The sequence below is a fragment of the Schistocerca americana genome, chromosome X, assembly GCF_021461395.2.
Source record: "Schistocerca americana isolate TAMUIC-IGC-003095 chromosome X, iqSchAmer2.1, whole genome shotgun sequence".
Classification (NCBI taxonomy): Eukaryota; Metazoa; Arthropoda; class Insecta; order Orthoptera; family Acrididae; genus Schistocerca; species Schistocerca americana.
Window position 1 is genome coordinate 413,358,032 of NC_060130.1, and position 21,152 is coordinate 413,379,183.

Here is a 21,152-nt window from a genome sequence, read left to right on the forward strand (position 1 = left end):
TACAAACTTGTACTGCTGTAGTAGGCGTGGGCTTTGTGTCTATCTTGGCCACAATAATGCGTTCACTATGCTGTTTGTGGTAGCTTACCCGTACTCCTATTTTTTTATTCGTTATCAAACCTACACCTGCATTACCCCTATTTGATTTTGTATTTATAACCCTGTATTCACCTGACCAAAAGTCTTGTTCCTCCTGCCACCGAACTTCACTAATTCCCACTATATCTAACTTTGACCTGTCCATTTCCCTCTTTAAATTTTCTAACCTACCTGCCCAATTAAGGGATCTGACATTCCACACTCCGATCTGTAGAACGCCAGTTTTCTGTCTCCTGATAACAACGTCCTCCTGAGTAGTCCCGGCCCGGAGATCCGAATGGGGGACTATTTTATCTTCGGAATATTTTACCCGAGAGGACGCCACCATCTTTTAATCATACAGTAAAGCTGCATGCCCTCGGGAAAAATTACGGCTGTAGTTTCCCCTTGCTTTCAGCCGTTCGCAGTACCAGAACAGCAAGGCTATTTTGGTTAGTGTTACAAGGCCAGATCAGTCAATCATCCAGACTGTTGCCCCTGCAACTACTGAAAAGGCTGCTGTCCCTCTTCAGGAACCACACATTTGGCCTCTCAACAGATACCTCTCCATTGTGGTTGCACCTACAGTATGGCTATCTGTATCGTTGAGGCACGCAAGCCTCCCCACCAACGCCAAGGTCCGTGGTTCATGGGGGTTAGATGCAGACAGGAATAACAGTGAGCCAAACAGTGTGCCACATATACTAGGAAATGTTTCATAGCACTGAAGTTTAGCATGAGCCTGAAGGCTGCACACTTAACAGAGTCCACCAAAAGTATGCTAATAGATCTCGGAAGAAGTGAAGTGTTCCTGATGATTGGAAAAGAGTACAGGTCATTTCCATTTTCAAGAAGTGTCATCAAGCAGATGTGCAAACTGTAGGCCTATACCCCTGATGTCAGCCTGTTGTGGAATTTTGGAATATGTTTTATGCTCACATTTTATGATATTTCTGGAGGTTAAAATTCTCCTCTTTAGGAATCAACATGGGTTTTGAAAGCAATGACTGCAAGAAACCCTGCTTATTCTGTTTGTCCACAAGACCCAGGAAGCAGTAGATACCAGTGCCCAACTATATGCCATATTCCTTGACTTTCATAAAGCATTTAATGCGGTTCCACACTGCTGCTAAGAATGAAATATGAATGTTCAGAATATCAGACCAACTGTGTGATTGGACTGAAGAGTTTCTAGCATACAGAACACAGCATGTCATTCTCAATGGAGGAAAGTGAAACTAGCTTTGGGCATACCCCAACAGAGGTTGTAGATCCATTACTTTTTTCAGTATATGTAAAAATGGTATAGTGGACAATGTCAGAAGTTTCATTAGGCTTTTTGTGGATGATTCTGTTGTTTACAGAGAAATTGCGACACTAGAAAATTGTGGCAAAACACAGGGAGATCTGCAGAGGACAAGAGTTTTGTGCAGGGAGTAGCAATTGATCTTTGGCATAAACAAGTGTAATATATTGCACATATATAGACAGGGAGATTCATTATTATATGATTACATGAGTGCAGAACAGTCACTGGAAGCAGTTACTTTCATAAAATATCTGGTAGTATGCATATGCAACATTTTAAAGTGGAATAGCCACACAAAACTAATTGCAGGACAGGTAGATGCCAAACTGAGATTCATTGGAAGAATCCTCATAAAATGTCGCCTACCAACAAAGGAAGTAGATTACGAAAACCTAGTTGGACCAAAACTTGAATGTTGCTCGTCAGTACGAAATCCGTACCAGATAGGAAATAGAGATCCAAAGAAAAGCAACACATTTTGTTACAGGTTCATATAGTAAGCATGAAAGTGTCGTGGAGATGATGAAACAACTCCACAGGTAGATGCTGTAAGAGAGCCATTCTGCATCATGGTGTGGTTTTCTGTTAAAGTTCCAAGAGTGTGTGTTCCTAGAAGAGTCAGCAAATATATTGATTCCTCCTGTGAATATATTGCAAAAAGACCACAAAGATAAAATTAGAAATATCTGAGCCCCCCCTAGAGACTTACTGGCAAATGTTCTTCCTGCAAACCATTCATGACTGGAACAGGAATTCGAGAATTGAGAATGGTATACAAAGTACCCTCCACCTCAACTGCAAGGTGGCTTGTCAAGTATATATATGTTCAATTTATGTAATCACTTTCAACTAGTGTGCTGGATTCTTCAAATTTGTTGGTAACAGGAAGACTATTGGAGTAGTATAATGGTTTAAGTATGAATTACCATTATGCATTTGGACTTAAAATAAAATTTTATGGTGGAGTAAGATGTGGAGAAGCTGAAGCAAAGTCTCATACACAATAGCCAGAGCTGCAAGTATAAGTATGAGAGTCATTCAATAAATAATTTGCCACAATTTTTCTCTCAGAACATATGTATTCTTAACAGTTGGAATTTGGTGACAGTATCAATTAAAAATTCTTTTGCTATGATGTTTGATGCCCTTACACCAGCATTATGTAACAGCATGTATTACCTGTTGGCTAAAGCTAAGCTTGCACAGGATAGAGTAGCATGGAGAGCTGCATCAAACCAGTCTCAGGACTGAAGACAACAACAACAACAACAAAGCTTTGGTCCTGTGCTAGTAGTCATATTTTCATTGCACTCACATTTGCAGTGCTGTAGAGCTAAGTTTTGAGTTTTGATGTGATAGTCTGCAAGAATAATGACATCTGCATGATTCAGTATGTGGGGAGCATAGGCTGTGACAGGAGTCCCAAACATCGTCAATTGTGGAGCTCAGTTATGTGCTTCCTGACACTTAAACTCTATTTACCCATCACCAGCAGTACTCCTATCAACTGCATCTTTACAACAAACTGCACACAAACATTTATGGATGTTCTCCATGGTTTCTTTTTCTGCAACCAAGAATGCAATTACAGTATGTTGCTTCTAATGAGTGTCTTATGCAGATGCCATTTTGATGCTTCACTACAGTTCTGCATCTGTTGGAATTGTTTAAAACTTTGTACACATGTGAAAGAAACATCAAATTTGAATAATCTAAAAGTATGTTTCCTTATATATATTAATGGCTGTAGTAATAAAAATAATGATAATTTGGGGCATTACTTATTGCAAAACCCCTGTATTTTCCAATTCAGCTGTTCCACTCAAGCAATAGTGTTGCAGCTGTTTATTGTAATCATACCGTAGTGGGTTGCTCTGTATTTTATATAAGCAATGGATTTTTTTTTTCAGAAGAGCACAGTTGTTTGTAATAATGTCATAATGACTTCATGGCACTAAGCCTGCAGTTGCAGTAGATCTCATAATGTCTCTGAAATGAGACATTCACATATACTCACTCTCAAGTGCCAACAAATCATCACACTTCATTTCATGCTCTGCTATATAGTTATATATTACTGCTTTGGGCATGTGACTGAAACCAAAAAATGTTCATTTTCATCACAATTATCATTTTAAATTCAGGTACAAAAATACGTTTGATGTTGATGATGAAAACGAATGCAGGAATCACCTTCACTAAGCTTAGTTTCCATACTTCATTACAGCAACATTATTAATTTATCAAATAATAGCACAAGTAAAGAAAACTGCTTCCCATGTACCAAAGTTGTTGAGAGTTCTATACTCATACAAACAAGAACTTGAATATTTTACGTCAGTTTACAAATGTGCATTTTTCTTCAGAGCACACATACAGACCCATATAAATAGCTACAGTGTCATGCTACTGCAGTCTCACTGCCCAGTTAATCCTGAGAAACTGAAGGTATCACATGCTTATAATATTCTGCCAAATTTTCCTTGGTGCAGCACTGTTAGATAGCAGCCTTTCAGTGGTGTACAATAATATGTGATTCCTCAGCATTCTGATAACAGACATTGTGTCAATAAATGTGTTGTTTACAATTTTGCTAAGAGGAATAAGGATTTGGATTTAGCAAAGCTTGAAATTATGTATTATTACTGGAAAAAGATAAGAGCTGTGGGCTATACTTGCAAGCTGGCCTATGGTGGTGACAATTCTCCATCTGCCAAATGACTAAAAAGTCATAACCACCACACCCAAGAGGTGCCACATTTATCAGTAATGCAAGGAAATCTGACATTTGTTAAATAGTAGCCCCTATGTGCATCACCTAATTAGTTGAGTAACTTTACAAAAAATTAATTTAACTCCTTCAAACCCACAACAAAATAAATGACATCACAGGGAATGAGAATGGGTGTCATTGAAAAATTAATAACAAGTACCTACAGCATCACATAGAGATTTATTAACTAATATCAAAGTCAAGAGAGAAAAACCATATAAACAGAAACTTCAAGTGTATAACATTTCATTAACACAAATACAGGTTGGTTGGCAATATACTTGGAGAACCTAACTGGAATTTACATGTAGATGACGCCGGCTGCTGTGAGTGGAAGAATGCCAGTCAAGGCAAGCACGCTCTAATGTATTGTTCCACTGATTGGTCTCTCATGTCAAAATATAATTAAGCATGCAATGAACACTGGGAGCAACTACTGCGAGTACAAGGCTGCTATAAAAAAGATGGTCATGGAAGTAATTGATAAGATTCTGAATTTGCTGAAGATGCACAGCATTACTGATATAGCTGGTGAGAGATGAGATGTCATCATCTGCATGCGACGCTGCCAAAGCTGCAATGTTCGGTAGCACATCGTACAGCAGGAGATAATCTCACATCCACCAGCGATTGTTCCACATCGACAAAAATATTGAAATTTCACCCGGGTGTCTGAATGAGTTTACAACTAACTGCTCTCTCCATAAAAATGGGAGAGCTCTGGTGTCTGTATTCCGCGACAGTCAAGAAGCAAGTCCATTCCTTTACTGAAGTATCTGCACTATCAGAATAGAAATGTGTAAAAATCAGATCTGGAAACAGTTTATTGGACTCACCAAAACAAAACAATAGTATAATATCCAAAAGAACAAACGACTCGATTCCAACTGCAGATCGACACAAATACAAAATAGTAATAATAATAAAAAGACCTAACTTTTCACAGGGAGAGCATCAACACAAACAGTTCTACAATGTCAAGAGGTTTGTCGACTATACCAGGAGATTGGCCAACTAGAAGAGGCGTCTGGCCATGGCTGCCGGGGCAGCAGCTCTGTATCCTTCTGAGCGATGCGTCGAACTGCCTTTTGCTGGCAGTGTGCCACTTTATAAGGCCCATTGCCGGATGTATCTGCCAGAACTATTTGCGATCACGTGCCTGGTGCAGCAAATTAGTTCCTAGGCTTGCTACGCCCTCAGGTGAAGCTGTTCTGCAGGCTCCACAAATGGGTAGCGGTCGCTGGGGACCATTGGTGGAGACCTGGAGGTGTGTTGTGTTGTGGCCACCAATAAGTCTTTGTTTTGACAACACAGATGACATAGGTTTTCCTGGTGAACATATTCAGGCATCCTGTGATGGCTGACGTAAAGTGGGATGCCGATGCAGTAGGTGCTACGATGTCCAAAATGTGTGGCCACAGCATCTACCATTGTTCAACATCTTCCAAAAAACAGCTGTTCTCCCTGATGTTCTTGAACTTCTGACTCCCACACCATGTCCACTCGCTAATAAAGTGGTTAGGCCAGCACCAAGATGCCCAGTGCTGCCAGTTTCTAAAAAAGTGTCATTTTGCATTCAGCCATGGCCTTCCCACCCTCTTGCTTCGGCCACTAGTGGAACAAGGCCAACCACCAGAATTGTGGCCCATAAACCACTGCCCTGCAGGGCCCACAGCCAGTTTCGGTAACTACAAAGGAAGGCTAGCAATGAGAACGTTTTGAGAACTCACCTGCTGCTCAGGGAAAGTTCTAAAGCTGCCCCTAATGCGATTGTCACCTCCAGCGTCTAAAAATCTGTCTCTATAGCCGAGTTTAATTCTACTGCTGCTACTCAAGTCATGCAAGTACTGTTAGATCAATCAGTGGTTTATCCTAATTCTAATAGTCCATCAGGTTAATATCAATGAGGGAAAATTTAGATATACCGAAGACGAATGAAATTGTATGATAATCACCAAGACAAAATGAAAGTGGAAGTGCCCGACAGGTATTACCATGGCAGTGGCCTTCCCGGAAAGCACTGTCATCTTTCATACTTCCTCATTTTGCAGTAGTAAAGCTTATTTCTTACAGTAGCACACTTGGTGCTTCTCTTTGCCTTGATTGCAGACTCTATAAGACAGCCAGGAAGTGAAAGCAATGCAATTACATATGAATTAGTGTGCTTTTTTAAGGCTGGTCTTTGATACCAAAGGACTATAGTTTAATAGTTGTTCAGATGTCAATTACAAATTTAATGAAAAATTGTGAAATTTAAAATGAAAGTCTTGTTACTTAATGTGACTTTTATAGCTTTATTTCCAAATTAACCTGATTTTGTGCTTGCAGATTAGGTTTCTTAATATTCTGCAATGTAATTTGATAAATTAAGTCTGTAATAATTAAATATCTGATCAGAGTTACAGTTGTGTTTGCTGAAAGAACATTGCAAATGGAACAGAATGAACATTGGAAAACACGCAAGGCAAGGAAGAAAAGTATCAAGAGAAATGAGTCATATTTTACATTAATTATACTACTCATTCTCTCCAATCCAACCAACCAATTACACTACTAATAAGCTGTTTTGCATCTAGGATGTGATATATCAACTAGTATGTATCATGGTGTGCAGAACCTGAATCCACCTTTCAAAGTGATGTAGCACAAAAGAATTTTAATTTTTAAGGGTATTTTTGTGTCAGGCCTTGAAACATTTGAAAGAAAAGTTTCCTAAATTGAGTGAAGCAGAGCTGAAAGAAGGTATATTTTTTTGGATAACAGATAATAAAATTGCTGAAAGATTCAACCTTTGATACCAAAGCCACAAATATCGAAGTTGCTGTTGGTCCTCATTCAAAGCAATTGGGAAACACTTTTCGGGCAGCAGAAGAGATGACACCTTGGTTTCCATTATGAATTATCTGTTTGACAGGTGCAAGAACATGAGGTTTAGAATGTTACTTAAAATTCTCTTTTTACATTCCTACCTTGATTTGTTTTCTGGAAAATCTGGGAGCCATAAGTGATGAGCAGGATGAATGCTTTCACTGAGATTTCTGTGTGATGGAAAGCCATTATGAAGGTCACTGGAACCTTTTGATGATGAGCTACCACTGTTGAAGTCTAATGGGATAGTGATGAACCAGCAGACAAAAGAAGAGTACCATGGTCACATTTTTCAGTTATCAAAGAAGTTTAGAGTTGAAAATATGTGTGAAATAATTGAGGCCTTCTATTGGCATCATGTTCATATATACATATTAAATAATATTGAGTTCTAAAGTTCTGGATACATATTTATTGTTTGTTTTAATTCTGTCAGTGTTCACCAGTATTGTTTTGATTCTGCTGTGTATCTATGAAATTAAAGTGTTAAAGAAAAAACTGGTTTTACCAGTGAATTCAGCACCCCAAAATTAGGTAAATCCATCAGTTTGCAAACCAGATGCAAAAAAAGTTTAAATATGTTGACTACTGATATTAATACAAACACATGAGAAAACCAGAGTGCATGGTAGATGCTGACCATTAATATGTTGTATGAACCTTTACAACTAACCACACTGAAATGGTTTGACAAGTTGTTGATGAGTGCGTTGATGCTCATTCACACCATCACACCATCACTGGTCCAAGAACATGTCTCTCACTCCACCTTACGCCAGTCCACTGTTACACAGTGATGAACAGAATGCACTCAAGTACAGAGGTAATCTGTGTGTAGTTACTGTCAGTGTTCAGTTACTACCAGTAAACAGTTGGCCTTGAAACGTGGACTCCTTATGATGTTGCTAGGTGTGACTCCAGTAGTCAGCCAGAAAGTTGCTTCATGGTGTTGCTGTCAGAGAATGGTGCTACTGAGGGCTTGTGATCCTTGGTCAACCTGTTATGATTCAAGTCTGAATGACTATGGTAGCTCGATACACTTGAGTGATGTTCTGGAGATAGCCTTTTGGGTCATTGACTGCATCTGTATGACATCTGTCATTATTTGCCGCTCTTAAAATCATTCTTTATCGTACTCTGCAACACAGGAACCACATTGCATACCTATGCCTTGTTCTAGTTAACAATTTTAACAGGTTACACCTCTTCCTCTCATGGGAGGAGAATGTATAATGATTTACAGTATATATGGGGTGACACACACTATGTGATGTTATAACCTTGAGGAAGTACTCATGGCTGTGTGGCAAAGTTGAGGGACGTCACACTGTCAGATTGACACAAATTGCTGTTGGTTTTATGCTTGTTCTACAACTGCCCAGTTTTTTGTATTATTTATACTTTTAGACCTCAGCATGACTGCCTTATAATTGATTAAATGAACAGTTTTGGCCATAAACAATGTAAAATTACATAGTAATGGCATTGATCACTTAAATATTCTCTCTCAGTATTCTTTTTAAATATAAGCAATGCTGTTTTTAAGATCACTTATTTATTCTTTGCATTTCAGGAAGTTGACGAGTTATTCATTATGGAAACTGAAGTTGATTTGTTCATTATCATGGCTATAACTATTAATGAACATGACTATGAATACCTAAAAGGTATACATGTCTCAAAGCCTAATGCTCGAGGGTATCGTTTGACAAATATTTATCTTAAAACTGCAATGCATGTTTTCAATACCATTGGAGCATGTGGCTTTCCAGTACCACCTCAAGAGGTAAGCTAACACTGCTGTTTCAGATGCCATCATTTCCTAGTTATTTTGTCTTCATGATTTTTACTGTACTTGTTAATAGAAATAGACACCTAAAAAGGTGTTTCAGAAAAGAATAAATTTTTCATTGCTTCTTGTGGCCACCACTACAGATAATATTTTGTGGCCTCTAGATTTGTCATTTTGCTATATACAAATAACAAAGAAAATGAAAAAATGGGAAATAAACCTTATATATTTATAGAAATTTTCACTTTCCTTTTGTAGACACACATTATTATTACATTGTAGTCTCAGCATACTCGCACCATCAGAAATACAATTTTAACATTCTCTGTTACAGTTTATAGTAAACCAACATACTTAAAAGATATACTTCCCTTAAAATATAGTTCCACATTGAGACCAATTAAAATTTACAGTTTCATTAAAATCAATAAAGGATACATGAAACTAAGTGATATCAGAGCAAAGGAGTTTGATCTACTTGTCCACAGATATTCATATGAGTTTTACTGCTTATAAAAGAAGCTATAATATGCATTTAGACTAATAGAACTGGTCTTGTTATTTGAATGATAAGGTGTTGCCACAAACATTGCTATGATGCACTGTAAATGGGCTGTCACAATTAATGCCACATTATACACTGGTGGGTGAATCTAAGGATGAAAGTAACTTTCACATGAGGTGTCACTGCCAAGTAACATGGCTTGATGAAACTTGGACCATACATGGAAAGAACTGCTACTGTACAGTATTGAATCTAACTGAAAGAAATATGTGACGAGACAGCCATAAATACTTTTTTTATTCAAAGAGAAGAATTAAATTGAAGTCACAATGATTCATAATGGTTTTGTGGACATTACACAAGATGGAACACGGTTCTTAATAAAGTGTGTGATCACCACAGATGGCAAAGTACGCTCTCCAGCGTGATCCCATGCTGGCCGCAATGATGGTAAGGAGTTCTTGTGGTAGGGTGTTTGGTTTCTCCATCAGCATTGTTGATAGCTGCTGGATGCTATTTGGTGCATGTGGATGTTCTGTAGTACCTCTCCCTAACACATCCCTCACATACTGAATGGAATTAAGTTGGTGGAATGGGCAGGCCAGTCCATTCACTAAATATTCTCTCGCTCCAAGAGCTCCTCGATCTGCACAGTTCAAAGCAGTCATGTTTGTCAACATAGAATGAAGTCACGGCCAAATGAAACTCTGAAAAAACACATATGGAGAAGAAGTACAGTGTCCCAATAACACTGATAGGTACATATACTGTATTCAAAAATTGGGAGGTCAATGTGCCCATACAACACTATGCATCCCTACACCGTAACATCTAGACCACCAAAATGATCGCGGTTGACAATGTTCCTGGGCACATTACATGTTCCTGCTTCTAGATATATGAGGGTATGTGCAGCATTATCGACCATGTTCATTTTGGTGGTCAAAGTGGTGTGGTATTCGGAATCACAGTGTTGTGTGAGAATTGTGACCTACCAATCTTTGAACACAGTGCACTTGCTGGTCCATGTTATTGTGATACTGTACTCCTTCCCCATGTGCGTCTTTTCAGGGGTGCATTTAGCCCTGACTTTGTTTTGTTTTTATGGATGACAATGCACGACTGCATTGAGCAGCACAGGTGGAGAAGTTACGGGAGCAAGGGGATATTTCGCAAGTGGTCTGGTGTGCCCATTCCTCCAACTTAAATCCCACTGAGCATGTGTGAGATGCATTGGGGAGAGGCACTGAAGCACATTCAAAAGAACCAACTACCATCCAGCAGTTGTCAACCACACTGGTTGAGGAATGGAACACACTTACAGAAGAATTGCTTACTAGTCTTGTGACCAGCATAGGAGCACATACAGGGCAAGCATTCCCATCCATGGTGGTCACACATCCTATTAAAAACCATGTCCTGCCTCTTGTGGTATCCAGAGGACCATAAAAAATCACAGTGACTTTAGTGTAATTATTGTCTTTGGATAATAGTGTCATTTCTCTTCATCTCATTGCTTATTTCTTTCAGTTACCTTATGTACTGTATTGTAGCAGTTATTTCTATTCATTGTCCTTCAGACTATGTCACTACAGAAGCAACAATATATCCAGTATGGAATAATGAGACTATTGGAAGGGATTGAGTGCTACCCACCATATAGAGGAGACATTGAGCTGCAGAAAGGCACAACAAAAAGACCTACATCTTTGAGCTTTTGGCCACAGGGCCTTCTTCTAAAGTATAAAACATGTACACATTCACAATGAGCACAACTCACACACCCATAACCCCTGTTTCTGGCCGCTGAGACAGTGACACATCATGTGCATCTGACTGCATACATCACAGATGTAACTATGTGTTTCAACACTACAAATGTTATAGATAAACTTATGCTTCTTTGTGATACATAGATTAAAAAATATATTAATACTATCTGTGGTGCTAGTAACACAGATGAACTTAGTTTCATTTGTCATGCATTTACATTAGGCCCATAAGAATATCTACATCACATGTACTGTTTCAGTCTCTGAAGCAAGGGCATTAAACCTGGCTTTCATTTATGATGCAAGAAACTTAAAATTACAGTAGGCTACATTTGATGCATGCACACTGACATCTTCCTGATTAACTTTAAAATGTTTGAACAGCCCTCAGCCAAAAAACAGGAATAGAAAATGATTTTCTTTCATTTATTATTTTGTCGGAAGTACAAAGTATAGAATCAACAAAAGGAAATTGAGTGTTGACATCATTTTATTCATTGATTGACTAGAAATTGGCCACCTTGAGTGCGTTCATTGTCCCACTCATCAGGTCTCCCTCATGGTGCATGTGGCTGGAGTTGAAGAACATTGTAGTAGATAGTTGTTAGTCAAAATAGTACCACACGTGCAAAAAACTTACTCCACAGGAAGGACCAACTTCTGCAGGTTGGTTTTGCATCTCATGGTACTAGCGCATAATCTGCTGAGAGCATTCACTTCTCTGAATACCCAGGATGTAGACATTTCCCCCGCAGCTTTGAGATCCTTGCTTGCTCTGGTTTTCCTATAACAGCTTCAGTAGTTACCAAGAAACTTTTTTCTCGATTTTAGCTGATGATGTGCTGGCTGATAGCCACATAAAGCGTGGACTTTTATAGTCCCAGCCTTGCTTTCCTGGCACGAGGCAGCTATCTCGTGTCTAATTTCAGGAGGGGCTATACTAGCAAGACAGCAGAGTTCACCAATGGATGTAGGTCTTAAATGATCCACGATAATGCAACAGGTCTCATTAAGCACCACATATATATTTCTGACATGGTTGGACTTGTAACATGCTGAACATTGATAGTCCGCACAGGTGTAACACAGTGTTAGCACACTATTTCTCATGGTGCGTATTCAACTTGTCGGTTACTGTACTGTGTTGTTTCTGGTAGACACTTTCTGTCTCTTGTATGTACAGATATGGCCCAGAATCACTCCCAGATATTTTGGAGTCAGACAGTCTTCAAGAGCAATTCCTTCCCAGATGATTTGAAGAGTTTTAGCTGCTTATTTGTTCCTGAGGCGAAATTGCTGGGTCTGAGTTTTGGTAGCATTTGGATTCAGGTGATTAGGTGATTTTCTTTATAGCAGGTGGTAAATTCCTCCAGGGCTTTAGACAAGGAATGATGATGACATGAGTAACACATTCCCACATACCCCCCCCCCCACCCCAAAAAAAAAAAAAAACCCCCTTGCGAACGGAGCACTGGGGGCTCAATACTAACTTAATTGTGTGTGTGTAGTTCATCAACCCCAGGAATTGAGAGTCTTGATGATTTTTGCCTGTTATGGGTATTGGAGTATTCATATAGGGAAGATATCGGTGCTGGGGATTCCAAGACCATGTCAAAATTTCTACAGTAGCTCCTGACAATAGCCCAGACATACAAAATGAAGTGAGCAGGGGACTTCTGTTTACATATGTAGAGAGAGGAGATTTAATAACATATTTTTTATTATTTTAGTAGAACATGACTACAATTTACATTTTACGTTTGCATGCAGTAATATTTTTCTGTTAAGTTTTTGATGGATGGTGAATGCAGTGTAAGTTCTAATGGCAGAAATATATTTTTATGCACTATAATTACAGTTTAACTATTTTTGGATTTTTTAAAAATTTTAGGCATAGTGTGGAAAATTGCTTCTTGCCAAATTTCTGATTCTAGGTCAATCGGAAGTACCATATAAGTATTGGTGTGTGAGTTTGCAAGTTTCATAATATGTGACACAAATGGCTGTATCTTTTGATTGCATTAACTTAGAAGCTTAAATATTTTACAATGCCAAGGGAGCATAGACCTTAGTATGTAGCATAAATTTGAACTTTACATAAATTTTAACTTGATACGCAAACAAGACATCTTAACAGATGGGCAGACAGACAGATAAAATATGACAAAAAATATTTTTTTCTTGTGATATAATTACAAATTAATAATTTTTGGATTTTTTCCATTAGTCATAATGTGAAACCTTGCTTGTTGCCAAATTTCATGATTCTAGGTCAGTGGGAAGTACCATAATATGTTTTGGTGTGTGAGTTTGCAAGTATCTAAATATGTGACATAAATGGCTGTATGTTTTGATTGCATTCAACTTAGAAGCTTAAGGGGACTGGTCCATGAATACCAGGGGAAACCTTCAAAAAATTGTCAGTTTTCTAAACAGTATAACTCAAAGAATAAAATTTGTAAGCCCATATAATGCTCACCTCATTTAAAACATCTTTTGGGAACATTTGTTTGTGTGAACGACAGCTTTATCTTTCACACCTTTTTTTTGTTGCAATAAAAATAAACAATGCTAATTACTTACGTGCATCATAGGTACATATTACTCAAAATACAAAGAAAGTAGAAGGTTTATTTTTTTCTGTAAGTTCTTTACACTATTATCTTTCAAGCAGACTATTGAAAAGATGGTGCTGTCATAAATTGTGGTACAAAAAAATTTTAAGTTTGATTATCAAAAATTTTGGAAATGAATTCAAGGTTTTTCTTCAAAAAAGCATTTTATTTTGAAAGTTAAGTCACAAGAGTAATCTGCTTTTCAGTTAAGCATGTTTTAAGACAGCATACAAAATTCCAGCTCTTTATCTTTAATAGTTTTTAGCCAATATGTAACAGTACATGAAATAATTTAACTTTTGGGAAATTCAAGTCAAAGTTAACACTTGCTTTTTCTATTAAACTTGCATGGCACTAATGCATCCCAGGTCCATATTCATCTTGTTTCCTGTGTTGTTCTTCCTTCCTTCTCTTTTTCACATTTCTTCTTCTCGTTCTTGCTTCTTTGGTGGCTTCCCACACTGATTTTTCTATTTCAAAGAGTCTCCTTTAGTCAGTGGCTATTAGAGCTCTATGCATATTTAGTCCACCAGGCACTCCCATCAGTTCCATAACATTAACCATCATTGAAATATAGAACAGAATTTAGCATACCTATTTTCAAAGTATTTTGTTCTCCTAGAACAGTTTTTGTATCTGTTCCCATATACAGTTATTGAAATTTTCATTTGGATTTTGAGTCCTACCATTTTCTAATGATCTTGTGTCACTAATATCCCTGTATATAGGTTTTACAACTTCCATTATAGCAAATGGCAAAGAATGTTTATGGTTGTAGGCCTCACCTTGAGTAACAAATGGCTCTGAGCACTATGGGACTCAACTGCTGAGGTCATCAGTCCCCCCTTGAGTAACAGCCACACCATCAATCACTGCCAGATGGGCAGAGTGCATCACATGCATTGTCATCTGTGGAGGATTTATGAAAGAAGGTAGCTCATAGTGCCTTTTTCATTCCCTCAAGTTCATTTTTATTTTGTCTTATGGCTTGTCCGTAATAATTCTGCAACCTGTCTATTTCTTCGTCTGTAAGCCATTTACCATCGGCTAATTTCTTTCCCTTCATATTCCTCTTCAAGTTCCTCAGTCTTCTAGCTAACCTTTTCTGGACATGTCCAACACATTCTATTTTTTTTTTTTTTTTTTTTTAATTTTATGTCAGCTCAAGATTTGAATTCACAAACTTTATTTTTAACAGAGCTGACTGCATGCCATGGGGAAGTCATGGTGCGTACAGCCACTTTTAAATTCCTCTAATTTGGTACCTTCTGTGGTCCATTATCTTGAAAGTAAACTTTTCCTCTTCAGAAAACTACAGAGAATTTTTTAAGACAAAAATTAAAAAAATTGATCTTTTGACAGTTATTCACATACATGTCCCCTTAATTGTTTTACACCACCAAGGGCCCATAGACCTTAGTATGTGACATAAATTTCAACTAGATATGTCTGTCTGTTCCTGAGAAAAATCGGTCTTAGCCATGAGAGAGAGAGAGAGAGAGAGAGACAGACCGACAGACAGACAGAATGACAACAAGGCAATCCTTTAAGAGTTCTGTTTATACCGATTGAGGTACAGAACCCTAAAAAACAAAAAATATGCTTCAGATAAGCTGCTCCCATCACTCTGTATTTAAACTATAAATAAGTAAGTACTTCATAACCATACACTGAACATTAAAACCTATTAAAATTGTAACACATTTTGGAGGCTTTGCTCCATTACCAGATAACATTGCTGACAGACAATGATGTAAAATTTTTGAAAACTGATTGACATTTATGTATATGGTTACATCATTTGATGGATAGGAGAAACACACTTTTTAGTACAAATGTTGCATAGGTGCAATTTGTTTGGATCTGCATTGCAAACAATTTTCCTGAAGATCTCAGTATTTACACTTTACATCTATTCGTGATGCAATGTAGACTTTGACGGCCAGTGTTTTCTTAAGTTGAGGCTTCTGAACTGAGAGGCTGTGGCTGACATATACACGTATTTACTCACTTTTTGTCCCCCCTTTTGGGAAACATTTTCAGAGATAAATTGTCATCTACATAGAAACCTTGAGAGGGCCCCAGATTTATAGAGCTGTTTAGAAAGCACCACTATCCACTACATGTTGTTGAATGCATGGTTATCTGTGGCTGTTGAAATGATTCTTGATTAAAAGCAATCATTCATTAGTCAACTGGCATAGAGTCAACATCCCTATTTTATTTAATGTAACTCCATCATCTTCTTCGTAAAAATTGTCATGACATTTATAAATTTTTTTGCCTGTCTGAACACTGTCACTCTCTAGAAAACAGCCTGATTCAATACATCATGTCACATTGTGCCAACTGTAAACATTAAAATTCTAGGCAGACTCTCCAAACTTTTGAACAGAATATTCATACATATTACAATCACGAGAACTGAACTTCGAAGGAATCTGTATTTAATGTTCATTCTTTCTGTGTTAGGTATTATTCTTGTAGTGAAGTATGCTGAGAAGGTTTCTCCACTTCTTGTTCTTGGCACATGACTGTAGGCATGCAATGGAACTGGCTAAACAATCTTTCATCAGCACAATCAAGACCTCAAAAAAGTCACAGATAGTAGAAACAGGGTTTTCTTTACACTGATAAGGAGAACATTATGACCACTGCCCATCGTGATGTTGGATGCCGCCTGGTGGCGTTGTGGGTGCCTGACATAGTAACAAAAGTATGTAAGTGGAGCAGACACAGAGAGGCCAAGCTATGGCTGAAAATGGGGAAATCCATTGAGATGAATGACTTTGATAAAGGGCAGATTATTGTTACGCAGAGCCTGTGAGCGCGTATCCCAAAAATGATGGAGCTAGTCGAATGTTCAAATGCTACTGTTGTGAGCATCTACAGAAAGAGGTAAAATGACAGTGAAACTACCACTAGGTGCTAAATTTGATTGAACATCCATGAGTCTTCACAGAAAGTGGAATTCAGAGCCTTGTCTGCTCTGTAAAGTAGGTTAGAAGGTGATCTGTGGTATCTCTGCCAAAAGAGCGCAGCAGTGGTGCATGCACAAATGTTTTGGAGAACATCTTTCATCATACATTGTGATCTTTCAGCAGTATAGTTGTCTGTATCTCGATACCAGAACCATGCTATAAGGGGCGTTCAAAAAGAAATGAGCTGGAGGCATAATTACAGAAACCAGTACATGTATGTTAGAAGTACTGACCTGGCTGTTGAGACACTTGTCCCACTGTGACACAAGGCGGTGGATGGCTGTCTCATAAAATTTCTGAGGCTGTGATGTTAACCAGTTCCACATGTACAGCTGGATGTTGTTGTCCAAGGTGAATCATTTGCCCCTCAGAGCCTTTTTAAGGGGACCAAAAATGGAGTAATCAGAGACGGTATGGAGGGTGGCCAAGAAGCTCCCATTTGAATTTCTGCAGGAGTGCCGTGACTGTGTTGGCCGTATGAGGCTTTGCTTTGTCGTGGAGCAGAATGACCCCATGAGTGAGATTGCCTGGTCGTTTTGATTTGATCGCTTGGTGAAGGATAGTCAAGGTTTGCAAGTAGCGCTGGACATTAACTGTTGTCTCATGCTGCAGGAAGTGAATCGGAAGGAATGAATTTTTGGTCCCCTTAAAAAGGCTCCAAGGGACAAACAATTCACCTTGGATGGTGACATCCAGCTGTACGTGTAGAACTGGTTAACATCACAGCCCTGAGAATTTTATGATACAGCCATTCACTGCCTTGTGTCACAGTCGGACAAGTGTCTCAAAAGCCATGGTCAATACTTCTAACATACAGGTAATGGTTTCTGTAACTATGCCTCTGGCTTGTTTCTTTTTGAACACCCATTATACAGTGGTTTGAGTCGCATTATGGTGAACTCACATTGATGGCTCAGTAACCAAATTCCGTTGTTGTAAATCCTATGGAACCAATCTGGGGCACTATCAAGTGCCATCACCACATATGCAAATCAGTGGCCTGTTATTTACACAAATTACATGACCTGTGCATAGACATTTAATGCCACATACCTCCAAAAACCTACCAACAAACTATCAGATCCCTGATAAGCAGAATCAGTGATGTATTTTGTTCTAAAGATGGAAAAACAAGCTATTAAGCAGGTGGTCCTAAAGTTTTGGCTCATCAGTATATTATTTGTGTAGGGGCCTGGGGTGGATGATCTCTCCATTGGCAGTGTTGAGTTAAAGTGGGAGGTTGTTGTCAGGATGATAGCTGATGGTTGCTCAGAGGCACGTCATTATTAGTCATACATGTTATTGAGGAGCCAACAGCCTTGCTGCAGTGATAACACCAGTTCCTGTCAGATCACTGAAGTAAAGTGCTGTTGGGCTTGACTAGCACTTGGATGGGTCACCATCTGTGTTTGCCGACTGCTGTTGGCAAGTGGGGTGCACTCAGCCCTTGAGAGGCCAGTTGAGTAGCTACTTGATTGAGAAGTATCAGCACTGGTCATGAAAACTAACTATGGCTGGGAGAGTGGAGTGCTGACCACATGCCCCTCCGTATCTGCATTCACTGACACTTATTGGCTGAGGATGACACTGGCCTACAAGGTCTGTTTGGATGGTGTTTGTTTGTTTTCGTTTTATTGAAGAACTATAACACTCATGATGGCACTCTGTGGTGGCAACACTCTTTAATGCCCTCTACGATATGTGCTCTGTAGTGTGCTGTGATGTCAGTGGCTCAATGGAAATGCTCACCTGCAGAGTATGCGGCTACTTGTATGCCATCTAGGCACAGCTCTGCTGCCCAGGGCAGGACACTGCAGAAGGTGTGGTATCCCACCATCGTCCTACAATGACTTTTTTTCCCTCACAGGCATTGGTGGCTGAGCAATTTCACCGCCCTGGTCATTAATGGCTACCATTCAATGTAGATCGCTGGCTGTAGCTGAAGTGATCTTGGAAGTGGCCCAACACTGGAAGGCACTAAACCACAACATTGGACTAAGAGACAGCCGTTGGCCTGCAGTTAGTGGAGACCAAGTCTCGTGGTGGTTGCTTGTAGAACCATGTCACTTCATAGACAAACGTAGACATCTCCTTGTAGTTGGTGGCAGCCAGACTGTTATACCACTGCCTAAAATGATGAGTGCAAACTTGTTTTGCCAAAGCATCACTCTCAAGCATGTAGGCCAAAACAAGGCCATGAATTGGATGTGTAGTAATTGGCCTACCAATGCTGCAGTAGTTCTACCTTTCCAATGTGTCATTGTTATTATGGTGTTGGCATCTTGTCTGGCCTGCAGTGTTGTAATTAGCCAGTGGCGTTGCTGCATCTGACATAACAACATTTGACTAGTGCTGAGCATGTACAGTCCCATGGCCTTTTCCAGTAGCAGTGGCATTGTCACTATTTTGCTAAATAGCATCAAAATATGGTCATGGCACTACGCACCTCCCCCCTCGGGTAGATGCACTCTCCAGATGTTAGCTCACAGTCACTCTGCAAAGACTCAACATACATTCTGAAACTAATAATTGTGTACAGTATATTTTCTTTAAGAACGTAAGTTAAACCACAAGGTTCATTGACTGCATACTTAATGTGCATATTACCCCACTGGCACCTCCATTTTCCCCATGACCAGTAGCTTCCTTAACTGACCACTTACAAACTAACAGAGTAATGTTACCAGATTCTTCACTCCTGTGTATCATTCATTACCAACTACTTAATGATAAATTGATTTACTCAGGAAGGTGCTGATGTCTGTCAGAAAGTCATGCATACTTAATTTACTTGCCTGACGTTTCATTCAACAAATTACCAAAAATACTGGGGAATGCTTTCCCTCTCACAAACTTTCTTACGGCTTGTTCTTCACAACAGGTGGTCCTGCTTACTTATATATTATGCTAAGCTGGTATTTCAAAACTTGTTCCCTGTTACTTCCATTTTATGATATAAAGTTATTTCAAGCACACTGGTGAAATAAACATTATTCCACACAAAATTACACAAAACAAAATAAAACTGTTAACACCAATTCCTATTAATCCCTCTAATCACTGGCAAATCTTCAATTTGCTGTAAATTGCTTAAATCCTTTACTAATCATCATGCAAAAATTGCTTTGAGCACTATGTCATTAATCTCTTACATTCCCATCCCTGTATTATCTCACAAGATCCAGTCTCACAGAACACACAAGAAATCTTCAACGGCATCCATTAAGCATCCTAATCATTGAAAAAACATATGTAAGCCATTAATCATAACAAATATTAATGCAAAATAATGTGCCCTCTAACATCATTACCAACAGATGTGGAAAAGAGTCTTTCTCTCTTAACAAATTACCCTTAACGAATCATCCTTAATAGTAAGTGGTCTGAAACTGTTGTTTCTTATCTTCACCATCTCTTTTCATGCAGCCAGTTCTTAACCTTCTCTTTTGTTTCACTAACCAAAACTTTCTCTCTGCAACAGCTGTTCCTCTTCCATTTTCCTAAAAAACATGTCCCTATAACTATGTGCAAGCAAAACCCACATATGTTAGTATCACACACAATACATTGACAGTTAATTCCCCTCATTTCCCTCACTATAACACTATTCATTCACACATTGGTTTCTTCTTGAAATGTTACATTTCCTTATGGGTTGTGGTACTACATCATATGAATTGAACCTTAATGATTTTTCCCACAGTTTAATTGGTTCAGTCTTCATGACAGATGAACCATGTGGCTGTTTTATCGCTGCTGACAGTTCACCCCACCTGGAAGACTGTTCCCCCAAGTTTCATTACATATCGCCATAGCTCAGTTTTTGCATGATGGTCCATCATATCTCCAGTACATATTATATTGCAAGTGTCACCACTTTTACGATCCTCCTGATATATGGGAACACCCTCCTGAAAGGATTTTGCCTTGTTGACATGACTAACAGTCTCATTATAATTTTTCCTTGTTCTTCACCTACACCCTCCCCCTTCTAAGGATGCAGTGCCACCACAGATTGCAATGAATCTGCATCCTTTGGAAATAAGTGCATCTGTACCACTTCATTATTCACAACATCTGCAATACAGTCAGCTTTATTGGTCGCTTCTTGTGCATCCTCTGCAGTATCACAACAAAATTACAGTGTGCATTTCCTTTCTGCATGATACAAAAAATCATTGGCACATGCACTTCCCTGTACATCTGGCCTAGGCTCCATGGCCTCTAAAAGAGTCCTGTTATCACCCAATGGACTAGATATTATCCCACTTAAATCACTCATGAAGCAATCTACACACGTATTTACTTCAGTATAGCACACACTTACTTTGTCTGGCACTGTAGAAAATCCACACACATTTTCACAAGTTCTTGGAGATGATAATGCTACATTACACCCATAACTTCTGTAACATTACTACTTTCTGCATCCACACAAGTTCTACCATATCTCCTTTCA

General features: G+C 38.8%; 1 protein-coding gene across 2 annotated transcripts in view; it reads left to right on the forward strand.

Annotated features, from left to right (window-relative positions):
* Positions 1–21,152, forward strand: part of LOC124556838 (constitutive coactivator of peroxisome proliferator-activated receptor gamma-like) — a 721,776-nt gene that overhangs the window by 676,499 nt on the left and 24,125 nt on the right. For both annotated transcript variants that reach the window (XM_047130855.1, XM_047130854.1), the window contains one exon: positions 8,602–8,814. In XM_047130855.1, the coding sequence (XP_046986811.1) occupies positions 8,602–8,814 (213 nt within the window). The remainder of the gene's footprint in view (positions 1–8,601; positions 8,815–21,152) is intronic.